The 14,937-nt window shown below is 47.2% G+C and overlaps 1 protein-coding gene across 1 annotated transcript; it reads right to left on the bottom strand.

The window, feature by feature from the left end:
• Positions 1–1,952: 1,952 nt before the first annotated feature.
• Positions 1,953–14,657, bottom strand: TSPO (translocator protein). Its single transcript, XM_074271900.1, has 4 exons — positions 14,557–14,657; positions 6,200–6,394; positions 3,523–3,661; positions 1,953–2,346 (listed from the first exon to the last, which is right to left on the bottom strand). The coding sequence occupies exons 2-4, from the start codon at positions 6,379–6,381 to the stop codon at positions 2,161–2,163; spliced, it is 507 nt and encodes a 168-aa protein (XP_074128001.1). The 5' UTR covers positions 6,382–6,394; positions 14,557–14,657; the 3' UTR covers positions 1,953–2,160.
• Between the last annotated feature and the right edge of the window lie 280 nt (positions 14,658–14,937).

Here is a 14,937-nt window from a genome sequence, read left to right as displayed (position 1 = left end):
GGCAGCAAGGCTGGACAAGGCACTAAGGGTGTGAAAAGCTGAGTAACGTTGAATCCTAGGGGTGATCGGGAGCCACTGAAGTTTGTCCGATGTTCAGATTTATACTTGGCCAAAATCACCCCCGTAGCTGCTGGAGGGTGCCCTTGAGAGGGCAGAGATTGGCCTTTTGGGGGGGTGGGGCGTGCGGCCCAGCTCATTAATCCAACTACAGCAGGCTGGTTTTCTAGACCGTATTTAGAGACACCTTTCTGTGGCTTGGCCGTCTTTTAGGTTGCCTGATACTCCATTTCTGTTCCCCAGCTCTTACTCCGTCCCCTCCAACCTTCCATCTTCCATTCTTCAGGTGCCCTGCCCAGACCTTCCTTTATCCGTCTGAACCTCAGATCGAATTTGTCTCTTTCTCATGGGAACCTTGTACATAAATGAGTTGTAAGCCTTGAGGTCCGGGACTGTTTCATCTTTTTATAGAAGGAAGAGATCTGAGAGCCCAGAAGAAGCACTATTACCATCTGCCCTGCCACTGCACCCCGAGGACCATGGGCCATTCCCCCCAGACTAAAATCTCAATTTTCTATTTGTGTCCCCAGCGCTCAGCACTGTGTCTAGTATTCAGAAGGTGCAGAATAAATGCTGCTTACTTCTCTGTGTCAGCCTGGGTGAGGGATTCCCCTCTGGGCCAGTCCTTCTATCTTCAAAATAAAAAAATTATGCGTACTTTGCTATGGAACCCTCATGTGATTCACAGGGACTTAAAGAGCATCGAAGGAGGGGATATCGAAAATGCTTCTGTAACTGAGAAGCATTGGCCAGGTCATATCCCACAGGCGAGGAAATTGGGAGACCCCGAGATCACTGGGACCTTGACCTTGATGTCTACATCTAGGTTCCAGAAGTACAAGCCAGGACTCTTGACGAAAGTCCCATTTTACCAACTGGCTCGGCGTCAGTCTGGGAGTGAAGTACCCGGGCACCTGTGCTTAGCCCTGTGTTGTACGGGTCTCTACCCACAACTTGGTGAAGATACAGACATCCTAAGTGTCCAGCTGGGACAGCTTGCGAACATCCTGGATGATGGAGTCAGGATCCAGAGGTTCATCAGGCTCAGTCTAAAATGAAAGTAGGATTAAACAGGGTGCCCCCAAAATCCATCCAAGATGGGATTACCCAAAAGGCTCAGAGGTTCTAGTGGACCGCAAACTCAATCAGTTATGTTTTTAAAAAATTTAAACCACCTTTTTAAAAAACTAATGCAGTGAGAGAATAATAATAATAATTTTCAGTACTAAGAAAGTGACGGGCCCTGTCACTCTGTCCCTGTTGGAATGGACACCCGAATGGTGTGTTTTCAGAAAGATCGATAAACCGGGATATCCAGAGGAGAGCCCGGGCAGATGAAGGAGGAAGAAATGGAGAGCCGGATGTGATAACGTGTTGTTCAGGAATCAGAAGGCATTGATGGGGGAAAGAAGCAATTTGGAACTTAGATGTTTTTTCTTTTTAATTTTAAAAATAAATAAAAATTATATCTAAGAACTGAAGCATATAACATGGAAGATCATTAATAAGTAAGTTCTCAGGCAATATAAATGAAAGTTTTCCAAAATATCAACAGGACTGATGTGAAAATAAATAGTTCTGTTTGCAGAACTAAGTAGGGACAATGGGTAGATGCAGAGAGAGGCAGATGGAGGCTGGATGGCAGGAAATCATTCCCAGCAATTAGGGATGCCCCAAAGTGTGATGTGCTACCTGGTCAGAAGTGTGGGGAAGTGGACGGTGACTCTGGAGAACTAACAAGGACGGCACAGACCACCCCACTCTCCGGATTTTTTGATTTCTAGGACTCCCAGAATGTTCACACAGCTGCTCATCCCTTGAGCAGATTATACAAACTTAAGTGAGTTTCTGAAAGGACCTGGGACCTTCCGCACAACAAAGGTCTGCATCACAAGAGCTGTTGAGAAGTTTATTTTCATATAAAAGTTGCAGCCATGAGCCACTACAGTATGAGCAAAATGGCGGACCAAGCTTGGCTCAGCCTTGTTGCTGACAGACAAAAGGGCTGTTTTGTGGTAGTTCGAGGGTCACTGAGGGAGTAGAGCCGGTCAGCCCCATTTTCTACATCCCGAGACACCAGTGGGGAATTTTAAATGAGCTCCTTTATTCAGCATGAGGATGACGCTTCTTGTCTTTGTTATCCCTCCAGACGCAGTAATTCAGGGTCGTGGCGAACACCATCCAGGCCAGGTAAGGGTACATGAGGCGGGCAGCCGTCCGGTTCACTGGGTACCAGGACACAGTGGTGGCCACTACAGCCCCACTGGTCAGGATGATCTCCACCAGGCCCTGCGGAGGGTTAAGAGGGAGGGAGTCACTGCCACTGGTAACGGGACTCTGAGATGCCGTTCCCCATAGCTCAGGCTGCAGCCCAAGGTGGAGAAGTCTTGGACATCTGATCTCCAGCTCCAGTCAAATCCCCCCTTCTCTCATCGGTCAAACGGGGACAACAGGATTCATATTTGGAACCTCACGACTCGCTTGGTTGTTAAAAACGCTTTGCCAAGCCGTAATGGAGAGAACAAGGAGGGGAATGTCCTCCAAAACTCAGCTCAGATCCCAACGTCACAAGAGGCTTTTCTCAGCCTCCCCCTGCATGTGCCTCCCACCACTGACCCTGTGCTTAACTTGTACACACAGGAGAGCAGGTGTTCTCTCAGAATGGGAGGGCCTGAGGACAGGGACCAACCAGTTTTTGCCCTTGTTTGGAATCGCTCCTAGGAGTGACAGTACAGAATCATCCTGGGGCAGGCGGGCCTACCTTACATCAGAGCCACGGCTACAGCTTCCTCCTGCACAACCCTGGCACAGAGGAGCGTTCATCCTGCACCCCCGACCTCCAGCCACCAAGTTTCTCGGACGTTCGTGGCAGGAAGGATGTGGGCACCAGACGCTCCCACAGGGACAGTGCTTTTCAGATGCCGGCTGGGAAGTCCCAACCCCTCTCTGCCACTTAGAAGCTTGGGGAAGCCGAGCTTTCTTGGGACTCAGCTTTATAAAAGTCCTTGCACGCCCCAGGTTGGGATGAAGTGAGCTTTGTAAGCCTTCCGGGGCTATAGAAATGAGAACCGTCCCTCTCTGCACTGGAGCACCACGGGTATCTCTGAGTGTATTGGCTTGGGATCCGCCTTCCAACGGCGCCAACCCAGACTGAAACCCCTGAGATGGTCCTAGTGGATTTCTGTGGCCTAAAAGCGCCCTCTCCCCCACCCTCAGTAGATCCCCCGTGACCTGTCACCAGCTTTGGACTAAAGGCCCGTTTAGCTCTCATTGTTCAGGAGCCCCATAGAAAGAGGGGCGAGCCGAAGACCTCACTGCCATTATTCATTCTCATCATCATGGCTTTCTCCCTTGGCTCTCACCAAACAAAACCCTCAGGGCAACCGAATGGGAAGGTCCTGACTTCTGCTCTTTCTGTTCTCGAGTCAGGGATAAGGAAAGGCAGAGCCCAGAGTCCAAACTTACCCAGCCCATCTGGTGGGCCCCGAAGAACAAGGGTGGCCAGGCCCAGTTGAGAGCCAGCTGCCCCGCATAGAGTCCCAGCGGTACCAGGGCCTTCTCTGTAAAGCCTCCCAACTCCTTCCAAACCAGGTAGGAACCATACCTGAAAGAGAGCACAGATGAGAACTCAGAGAGCCTAAGTCATGGGCTTCTGGTCACAAATGCCTGAAGGGGGACTTCCACTCGGGTCTTCTCTCTCTATCCTCACCATGTCGCTTTTCCTCCTGTCTGAGATTAAATCTGTTTTTTGACAACTCCATCCTACTTTTTTCTTCTCCTGAGCTTAGAGGCCACTAAGACCTTCCAATCTTTTTCACACGAGCTACTGATGAGCCCCTTTCTGTCTCCCTTGTACTCATGCAATGGTTTTGATTGCATTTCTTTTTAAAGTTTTGTTGCCATGTTTTATTTTTATCTTAATTACATTTCAGTGGCAAGTGGACAAGGGTTCAGAGAGACAGTGCCAGTATTATGACAAGCAGGGAAACTGAGGCTCTGCAGCTGAAGGAACTTGCCTAAAATAGAATCCAGGCCTTCTGGCGCCAAGCTCAGCAATCTTATCTAAACTTGCTCCACCTCAGTTCAACGTCACTGTCAGCCATTCTGGAGGCGACTGTGGAACCTCAGGGACCTCCTAGCCTGAGGGTTCTGGACTTTCTGGGTATCCCAGAGCCCTCTCAGCAGGCAGTGCATCAAGACTATGGACACCCCACCCCTTTACAATAATTGAAGGAAAGGCTAAATATTTATTAGAGGTGCCTGGAAATAAAGCTGTATTTTTTTCTCAGCCAAGTTCCCAGACTTCCTGAAATTGTCCTTGGGGCTCCGATTACCCAGCCCAGACATTTTACAGATAAGGAGAGCACGGCCCAGAGAAATGAACTGATTCGTCCAGTCACAAAGGGTGTCAGCAGTGGGATTGGGTCAAGCGCCATCCCAGGGAATAAGTCCCAGCCACCCACTCCCATCCTCCGGGCTTTTTGTGGGTCACCTCTGTCCTCTTCTGAAACAAGGACTGCTGGGTCCCAGAGGAAAGGTTTTTGGAATGGATTCCAGGCCCACCTCCCACTGTGACCACACCCTCAGGTCCCTCATTACAGACACCTCCCTTCCAACCAGAAGTTGTTTCTCTTGTGGCCACTAGGGGGTGGACAAGCCACATGACAAAGTAATTGTTCTTCTCCAGTTTCAGCCTCCAGGGGTTCACCTGGAACCCTTAGAGTCACAGAGACCACTAAAGAAACACAGCACGGGGAACTGAGTAGTGCAGTGGATAGCGTGCTATAAGCAGGAGTCAGAAAAAAAGCTTGTGCAAATCCTGTCTCAGACATTCACTGGTTATGCAATCCTGGGCAGCTCATTAAACCCCCTTCATTCAGCCTCAGTGTCCCCATCTGGAAAATGGGGATAATAACAGCCTCTAGTCCACAAGGTTTGTTATGAGAAACAAACAGAATAATACTTTATTCTTTTAAATTCTTAAAAGTACCTTAAACTGTTACCTAAACACTAGCTATTATAATTAAGATACGGAATCCTGGCTCTGTTCTTCCCTCCACAGAGACCAGGATTTTAATTCTCTGTCTCTATTAGACTTACAGATCCAAGGAATTTCAGAGGCGGCAAGTAAATTAGAACTAAAACAATGGCAAGACAGGGAGGACCCTTAGAGCAGAGAACATGTGGGGTTTCTTTGGTTGGGTAGAGTGTTAGAGTAATGGGGTTGTGACTAGCCCCATGTCACATAGCTAGGGAGTGCCTGAGGCTGGATTTGAATTCAAGTCTCTATCTACCATGCCCTCTAGCTGCCCTCAACAGTATATGGCACCTGGTACACACTTGATAAATGATGAACAAATGAACGAAGCCCTGGCAAAATGACACACAGATTCCCCTTGAAGACAGTTATTGATGGAGAACTAATCGCCTCCTGAATCATCTAATCCACTTTGGAAGATTCATGGGATGGCATGATAGATGCCTTCAAAATGTTCCTCAAAGGCTGAGCCCAGGAAGAGGGATTCCACTCGTCCTGGTCGGCCTCAAAGAACCAAAAGCAAAAGTGCTCACCCTCATCCATACACCAGTGCATGGGTACTTGGAAGGCCCCAGTCTGACTCCTGTATTTTACAGCAGGGAAACAAGTCCCAAGAGGTGGCGATTTGTGCAAGATCACATGGTAAGGAATAGAACTATCAGTTCTCCAGACTGTGAATCCAGTGTTCTGGTTTTTGCCCTCATTGTTCCATGTTTGATCAATCCCTCTTTTTACATCAGTCCCCCGCCCATGTCAAAGAGAACCTTCTCTGGTCAATAAAAAGCACAGCCTGAGAGCCGGGACACAGGCTTCATCATCAAGGCCTCCAAAGGCCCAGCTGACAATTGTATCCACACTCACACTGCTGTGACTCAATATACAAAAGACTTAAAAATCATAACCATCCAATAATTAAATGGATGACGCTGTGAAGTACTGAGTTCTCCCTCACCAGAAGTATCCAAGCAAAGACGGAATGACCTGTCAGGGACATCCTAGAGAAGATTCCTGGACCAGGTGGGAAGGGATTTCCTTCTGACTTTGAGATTCTATGACTCTAACTCTACTGTGTATTTGGGGTATTTAAACCTATAGGTGACCTACCCCATAGCCGTGTACAACGTCCCCCAGACGGGAGCCAGTGACCAGTAGGGCGGATGCCATGATGGCTTCTTCAAAGTTGCATACCACGTTGGAACCTCCCGACTTGTGATCCGGGATCCCAGCATTCCACCAATGCTCGGGAACAGCGTGAAACCGACTGCAGGGACCCATGGAGTGGCCATGTCTAGTCCTATCCTGCAAGACAAAGGACACAGGTGTTCTATTAGGGTTTGTTGGGCTGGGTTGGAGTGGACGGGGCCAGGAGGCAAAAAGTGTGCTCATTCTGACTTCTATGATATCATCTCATTCTCATTATTCTCATTGCCCTTCATCTTTTTGGATAGAAGGAGTCTGGGACCATTCTGCCTCTATCCCCATCTATCTAATATCTAAATAATAATATCCAAAATGGGCAGATTTTTAAAAAATTACTTTTTATATTGAATAAAAGTATTAGGATATGAGCATCCCCTATAGGCTGACATCATAGGGCTCCAGTGAGCCCCCAGCATGAACAGGGAGGATAGGGAAGCAGCTCATTCCTCTCCTTCACGGTTCTGATCGCTATTGTTAGGTCTCTATATTTGAAAAGCTTTTTGTTCAATATCACTTAAATTTGGTTAAAACAGTTTGAATATAACACTTCAAAGCTGCCAGACTGGCTAATGTGACAAAAAGAACAATGACAAATATTAGAGTGGATGTGGGAATTTGGGACATTACTGCCCAGTGGTAGAGTTGTGAACTGATGCATCCGTTCTGGAGAGCATTCTGGAACTATGCTCAAAGGGCTACAAAACTGTACCCAGCAATAGCACCACTATATTTTAGAAGGGAGAGGAAGGACCTAATGGTACAAAATTATTGATAACAGCACTTTGTTGTGGTGGGCAAGGAATTGGAAATTGAGTATATGGCCACCATTTGGAGATTGGCTGAACAAACCGCGATAGGATTGTGATGGAATATTATCATGCAACAAGAAATGATGAACAGAATAATTTCAGAAAAACCTGGAAAGATTTATATGAAATGATACCAAGTGAAGTGAACAGAACCTGGAGAACACTGTACACAGCAACAGCAACATTTTATGTACCGTGATCAACTGTGAATGACTTAGCTCTTCTCAACAATACGAAAATCCAAGACAATCCCAAAGGATTAATGATGAAGCATCCTATCTGCCTCCAGAGAAAGAGCTGATACTATCTGAATAGACACTGAAGCGTGATAGTTTATGCTTTCTTTCATTCTTGTACAAAAATGACTAATATGAAAATGTTTTACATGATTGCACATGTAGACTTTTATCTGGTTGCTTACCATCTCAGGGATGGGGGAAGGGAGAGAAGGAAATAATTTTGGCAATCAAAACTTCTTTAAAATATTTAAAATTTGTTTTAACACATAATTTGGGGGGAAATAAAATATTATATTAAAAAAAGATTATGAGAATTTGGAATGACCAAATCTGTTTTTTTTGTTTTTTAACTTAAACTGAGAGACTTGGGGCAGGGAGCAAAAATGAGTTCTGTGGTAGTAGTCTGGTTCCAGCATAATTGGTTGGTGGAGTTCTGCAGGACTTTTTTGAGATCTCCATTTACAGTCTGGAAATTTGTCACCCATCAGTCCATGAAGGTTAGCAAGGTTCTGATGTATGGTAAAGTCTAGCTGCCACATCATATCATAGGCATTCAGTAAGTGCTAAACTCTTATATACTATAGCAACGTGTTTAATTTTTTTTTAAATAGCTCTTTATTTACAAAACATACAACAATGACTCTTGCCAAACCTTTTGCTCCAAATTTTTCCCTTCTTCCCGCCATCCTTTCCCTAGATGGCAGGTAGTCCAATACATGTTAAATATGTTAAAGTGTATGTTAAATGCAATTACATATACTTATTTCTTTTCTATTTATTTATTTATTTAATTTTTATAATTATAATTTTCTTTGACAGTATATATTCATAGGTAATTTTTTTTTTTACAACATTATCCGTTGTACTCCCTTCTGTTCCAAATTTTTCCCCTCCTTCCTCCATCCCCTCCCCTAGATGGCAGGCATTCCCATACATATTAAATATCTTATAGTATATCCTAGGGACGTATATATATTTCTACAATTATCTTGCTGCATGAGAAAAATCAGATCTAGAAAGAAAAAAACCTGAGAAGGAAAACAAAATACAAGCAAACAATAACAGAAAGAGTGAAAATGCTGTGTTGTGGTCCACACTCATTTCCCACAATCCTCTCTCTGGGTATAGCTGATTCTCTCCATCACTGAACAATTGGAACTGGTCTAAATCATCTCATTGTTGAAGAGAGCCACGTCCATCAGAATTCGTATAGTCTTCTTGCTGTGTATAATGATCTCCTGATTCTGTATAGCAATGTGTTTTAGCTCTCCATCATTTTCCTGTATCTACATTGATCCTTAAGTTGCGGGTCCCTAAGGATCAGTTTCTGTTTGCAATAGTCTGATCCTGAACCACTCATAAACCCCATTGTCTATAAATAAACCCACAGAATTTGGCCATTGATTCAACATTTTCTTGTTAACACAGCATCAGCTAGCTTCCTGTGGATATCACCCCTTAGAGGGTCTTTTGATTCTGCTTTTTTGTAGTTTCATCAGCTCAATCAGAGGAGAGGATCTTCCTTCGGTCACATTCAGCAACCCCGATGGCACATGCCTGTTCATCAACTTTGACTTGATCAGTGAAGGGGCCACAATCTTGTTCAAAAAAGACTTCTTGGTGTTTTTTGTTTGTTTGTTTTTAACCTGTTCATCCCATACTCTAAACACTTCCATCAGTCTTTTTTCTCCTTGTCTACATGGGAAATGGAAATCTTTCTCTAGATGATTGAGGGTGAGGGCCCAATATCATGTCAGCATTATATGGAATTTTGTTAGGCTTCTTGCCCAGACCATTTTGGCAATTTCGAAAGTGTAGGATAATACTGGGATGACCTAGGTATAAATTGCAGGTGTTGAGTGTCTTAGAATCCTCATTTGAGGTCCCATGAAGGAACAAAGATGCTGACTTGCTTTCACTTGTTAGTTGGGCCTGAGGCACCAATGGGGTGTGGAGTTCACAGCTCTCTCAGCTCAGAACCAAATTCAAATCAACACCAGATAAATAAGGAGCAGGAAGGGAGCAGTGAGGGAAACAGAGGCAGGTCCTACTGGAGAATGAAGGGAGAGAACCGAAGACCTAGCCATCACCCCAGATAGAGTCATGATAACTGAGGGGAAACTGTAAGAAGCTTCCTGCCCAGCCAGTTCCTCTACCTGGGCCCTTCCCAGGAGGCTTTCTTCTTTAAGGAAGCAGTTAAGGGAGGCAGCCTGGGACAGTGGGAAAAGCACCAGAGAGGGAGACAAGGATTCTGACCCTGCCCTCCTCACTCAGTAATTAGTTTTATGATTTTAAATGAATCTGAGCTCCTCACTGGGCCTCAATTACCCCGTCTGTAAAATTATGGCTTATCCTAGATGATCTCCAAGCTTCCTCTGAACTCTGACATTCCCATTTTACAGATGAGCACCCTGAGGCACAGAGAAGCATAGTGACTCAGTGAGAGGTCACAGAGCTGGTGAGTGATGCAGAAGACACCAGAAGCCAGTGGGGAGATCCAGAAGGAAGTTACCCAAACCCTGGGACAGGACCCTGACACCCAGGCCACTCCAAATCCAGAGCAATCTCTAGCCACATTGAGCCACTTCTTTTCAAACCAGAAAACTTTAAGAAAGCTAGCCCCTAATGCTCCCCCCCCCCTCCAGAATCTGCTGAGTCCTCCCTCTGGGGCCCAGGAGGGGCCCCTCAAATAAGCATGCCCCAGGATGTAATGCCAAAGCTTGGCTTGAGAACTCAGCCCAATGAGGCAAGGTAAAGGGGCTGAGCCCAAGCTTTTGCCCTGAACCCCTGGGGGAAACTCGGACTCACGCAGACTCTAAATGGGGAAAGCCTGAGCTGACCCAGACCTAGACCTGAGCGAGCTAGTCCAGCTACCTCATTTCTTTTACAAAAAAGAGAGAACTTATGTAAGATCACACCTAAATCAGGGTGTCTTAATCCTATCATTCCATCTATCAGTCTTAATCCTAGAGAACAAATAAGGAAATGGATTTTCTCCTCTTGGTAGAGAGGTGGGGCACTCCAGGGGCAGAATGCTGTATACATTGTCAGGCAAGATCGCCATTGATGGTTCATGGTGATTGTTCGAGGGAGAGTCAATACTGTAGGGCTAATTATCTGGAAATACTTGGGATATTATCAATAAAATGTATTTTAAAGAAATGGAACAGGAAGGGGGTTTAGAAGTGTGATGGAGAGGCCACATGGCACATTGTAAGAGCCCTGGAAGTTGAGCTGAGGGAGCCTCAATTTCCTCATCTATAAAATGGAGATACTGTGAATCACACTTTACCAACCTAGGCCCTTGTGATAAAAGTGCCCAGGCCCCACCTCCCAAATAAGGGCTCTTCTCACTGGTCAGCCTCCCACTTGAGAGATGATTAAGATAGTCCTCCAACTCATGAGGACCCTTCTCCCTAAATCTGGCTTTTCCTTTTTCTGTGTGTGTGTCTATCTCTGTGTCTCTCCTCTCTCCCTCCTTCCCCTGCTCTCCCTCTCTTCCTGCTCCTTCCCTCCCTCCCTTTCTGTGTCTCTGTCTCTCTCCCTCTTTGTGTGTGTCTCTCTTACCTTCTCTGTCTCCTTCTGTCTCTTTCCGGGCCTGTCTCTGTGTCTGTCTCTCTCTCTCTCTCTGATTTCCTCTATCCCCCTCAAGGCCAAACACTTTGGGCTTCACCCCCTGTACAAGTGGTTGCAAAAGCCTCAGTTGATCCCGGGCCTCTGCAGCTACCCAGGTGCCAGGGCTGGGATGACTCTGCACATTTATTGGCCTGGGGTGGGGTTTGGCCTTGGCAGGATTTCCTGGCACACTGGGATTCCTGCTGTAAGGGTTTCGCCCCGGGGGCCTCTCAGGACTGTAACTTCCCAGCTCTGCCGGCTTGGGCAGGTCCCTTCCCTCTGGGAGCCTCATCTATAAACTAGGAATTACTGTCACCACCACCCCTTGCCCCCACCCCCAACTCCCTCATGAAGCTGAGGTGAGAGTCAAGCAGACATATGTTTATAGAGTGGAAAGGACAAAGAAAAAATAAGCTATAATTATGAGCTCACCTTTATAAGGCTCTGGGAACCTCAGTTTCCTCATCTGTAAAATGAGATATCCCTAGCATCTTTTCTCACTCTGAATCTGTCATCCCCTCTGAGCCTCAGTTTTCTCATCTGCAAAAGGGGATTTCTCCAGCCCAAATGAGTTTGAGTTTCCCAGGCTACAGACAAGCTCTAGCCAGTCCTGCTGTGCTAGAAAGCCCTCCAAGGCAGACCTGGTGGTAAACTGTGGCTTATGGTTGTTTTAGGACCTGACCAGCTGCTCTCATCATGAAGGATCACAGATTTGGAGACCTCCCCCACTTTGTGTTACAGATAAGGAATCCCAGAAGGCCCTATGATAATACAGTGGGGGGTTGGGGGGGAAAGAATGATGAAAATGAGACCAAACAGAAATGACTTAACCAGGACCACACAGATACTAAATGTCAGAAGTGGCTCTTTTTCTTCCTGGCCCCATTCCCCCTTCTGGATGCACTCAACTGTTGTGTCACCAGGGCAGAGGGCACAGGGTCTGGCCCTTTCCTTCATAATCCCCCAGGCCCAGCCTGCAAAGCTCCCTGCATGCTCCATGCAGGGATACAAAAACTAAAAGAAAAACCTTCTTAAGATCCAAAGTTCTTTGGAAATAGCAGAATTGTGACTAATTAAGGCCAAATGCACATGGCTGCCATTCCAATTTGCCAATATTTGCTGTCAGGACCTAGAAGGAAAAGAAATAACCCATGGCTGCAGGAGGCACCAGTCTGCTGATGCCTTTCTCGGCTCCCTGGGGATGGTTCAGTGTAAAGTGTAGCCTTGATTGTTTATAATCCCAGAAGCCCAGAATCTTGGAGGCTGTTCAGGCCCACTCTGTCCCAGTACAAAGGCTTCCATGATCCCATGGGAACTAGTTCCAAAATGCAACTTCCTCTTTTTCAAGAAAGGACCTTGAGGGAACTTTTCCTTCCCAGGAAGCTGATGGTCATCATTCACCACTCATCAATCATCCCTGATGATTTTATTAAAGGCCTTCTACTCCATACCAAGCCTGTGGTCTGAGGCTGGGCATAAAAAGGCAAAAATGGAACTCATCCCTGCCCTCAAGAAGCTTCAGGTTCTACCAGGAAAAGACAATAGTATCCAGATCTCAAAGTATATAGCAAGTATCTCAAAATAGACACAAAGTTAAGTATAAAGATTACAAAGTGGATACAAAGTATAAAGATTACAAAGTAGATACACAAAGTTTGTAAGATTACAAAGTGGATACAAAGTATAAAGATTACAAAGTAGATACACAAAGTTTGTAAGATTACAAAGTAGATACAAAGTATAAAGATTACAAAGTAGATACAAAGTTAAGTATAAAGATCACAAAGTAGACACAAAGTATCTTTTGGGGGAAGCAAGGGCCTCTAAAAACTAGAAGGATGGGAAGACATGAAAATGTGCTTAGAAAGAAGGAAATCTAGAAAGACAGAAATGTAAGCAGCATAAGGACAGGGCCTATTTTTGTCTCCTATTCCCAGCATCTAGCTCAAGGCTAGGCACACAATAGGTACTTAATAAATGCTTATTTAATGCAGGAAAGCCAGAAGGTGAGCCCCAGGCAGGGATGGGGACAATCTCTACCAACGAGGAGACACAAGAGGGACCCACTCAGGCCACATATCCCCAACCAGGTGTAAGCTCTCTTGCTTCTCTGGGACACTATTGGCTCACCTGAGCTCTTGATCCACTGAAGTCTCCATCTCTTTTCTACCCCCGGGTGAAGAGATGACTGCAAGTTCAGTCCCACACTTGTACTCTAACTTTCTTTGTTCCAAATCTTAAGGGGCTTCCCTGGAGTGTGGGGTGCATCCACGGGGAGTGAGCAATCAAGAATTCTGCTACATTTTAGTTATTTCTGCATGACTCTGGGCAAGCTGTGATGTCTCTGTCCTGCTAGCCTACCTGTAAAACGGGAGTGGGGGAGCCCCTACCATCTCTTACTCTTCCAGGAAGTTTCCCAAGAGCAGTGGGTCTCAAGTCCCAGTGGGAATCTGCAGATTCCTAAGAATAAGGCATCTCCTCCCACAGACAGGCTGACTTCCACCCCTTCAGGAAATCCCTGCCCACCGTCCCAGAACTAAAGGGAGGTCACATCGAATAAGAACTTCAAAGGGAATTTCAAAATGGCCCTTCTGGTCTCTCTTTCCTCCAGGGTCTGGGTAGATGAAGAGAAACTCCATGTCCAAGCTCAGCAAGTAAAAACTGCCCAGGGTTAACAGCCAGGAGATTCCCTGGGGCTCTGCTTCCAATATAGCTTCTTCTAAACCAAGAAATCTCAGCCCTTAGGAACCTCAGAACATATCTGGGCCAATATCTACAGGAATCATCTAGCTTCAGGGAAGCTTCCTAAGCTGTGTGACCTTAGGCAAGTCACTTAACCCCAATTACCTCAGTTTAAAAAAAAAAAAAAAAAAAGGGGAACCATCTAGCTTCCGTTTGAAGTCCTTCCAGAGATGGGGAGCTCACTACCTCCAAAGGCAATCAGTTCCACCTCGGAATAGCTCTAAATACAGTAAGTTTTTGGCTGCCCCAGTCCCCTGGCCAATGTCTGGGACTGCTTGGGCAATCCTCCTCCCCTCTCTGGAGCTGGTTTGCCTCATCTGTAAAATGAGGAAATTGGATTTCATGCTCCCATAGGTCCCTCCCGGCACAGCTTCTGAATCTCTTCCTTTTACCCAGTTACAAGAGCCTGACCCCAAGAAGAGGGAAGGCAACAATGAGGGAGCAGCAGCTCGGGGGAGATCCGGGTAAGACCGGGGAGATCTTCCCCCTGAGAGCAGGCCCGGCAGCACCTCGAGGGCTGGTGCCCCGGCAGCGGCCGGCGCCCCAGGATGCGACTCGGCAAGCGCCCCCCCCCCTTCAGGCAGAAAATGAGACGAGGCAGGGGAGGGCGGGATCTTTGAGGTGACAGGGTGACACTGTCAGAGCTATGAAGGGGCTTGGAGATCGCTGAGTCCCGCAGCCTCTTCTGGGCCACGGAGGGCCCCAAGTTAAACTCCGACTGGTGGGCTGGTGCCCTTCAGAGCCCGCCCCAACACCCCGAGGCCTTGCGGAGGGCAGAGCAGACCGGATCTAGAGGGGCCCGATCGGGGGCGAGGCCGGGGCAGGGGAGCAGGGCGCGCGGAACCCGCTCACTCACCTGGAGGCTCGACGGGGCCGGGGACGGACGGTGCGCACTGGAGAGGCCGGCCAGCACACAGCCACAGAGGCGCAGCCAAGCCCGCCCCTCCCCCGCGGGCCCGCCCTCCCCTCCCCAGCCTGGGCAGGGCCACCGGCCGCACCCAGCGCCCCATCTCCCGCGGCCGCTTCCTGGCTGGCTGGGCGCCCCTTTGCTACTGCGTCACCCTCCCAGAGCCTCGGGGTTTGTTTTTATTGGCCCGTGGTTTCATCCCTTTGAAGGCCAAAAACAACTCCGACGGTCTTAGAGGCCGGAGTCACACAGTCCGAGAGCCACCCGGGCTCTGCCCGCTCTGCCTAGCCTAAAATGGAGCTAAGAATCCTTATGCTCCGTGGCCCCCAC

Source organism: Sminthopsis crassicaudata, chromosome 5, assembly GCF_048593235.1.
Source record: "Sminthopsis crassicaudata isolate SCR6 chromosome 5, ASM4859323v1, whole genome shotgun sequence".
Classification (NCBI taxonomy): Eukaryota; Metazoa; Chordata; class Mammalia; order Dasyuromorphia; family Dasyuridae; genus Sminthopsis; species Sminthopsis crassicaudata.
Note: the sequence above shows the minus strand (reverse complement) of the source record. Positions and strands in the feature narration are given on the sequence as shown.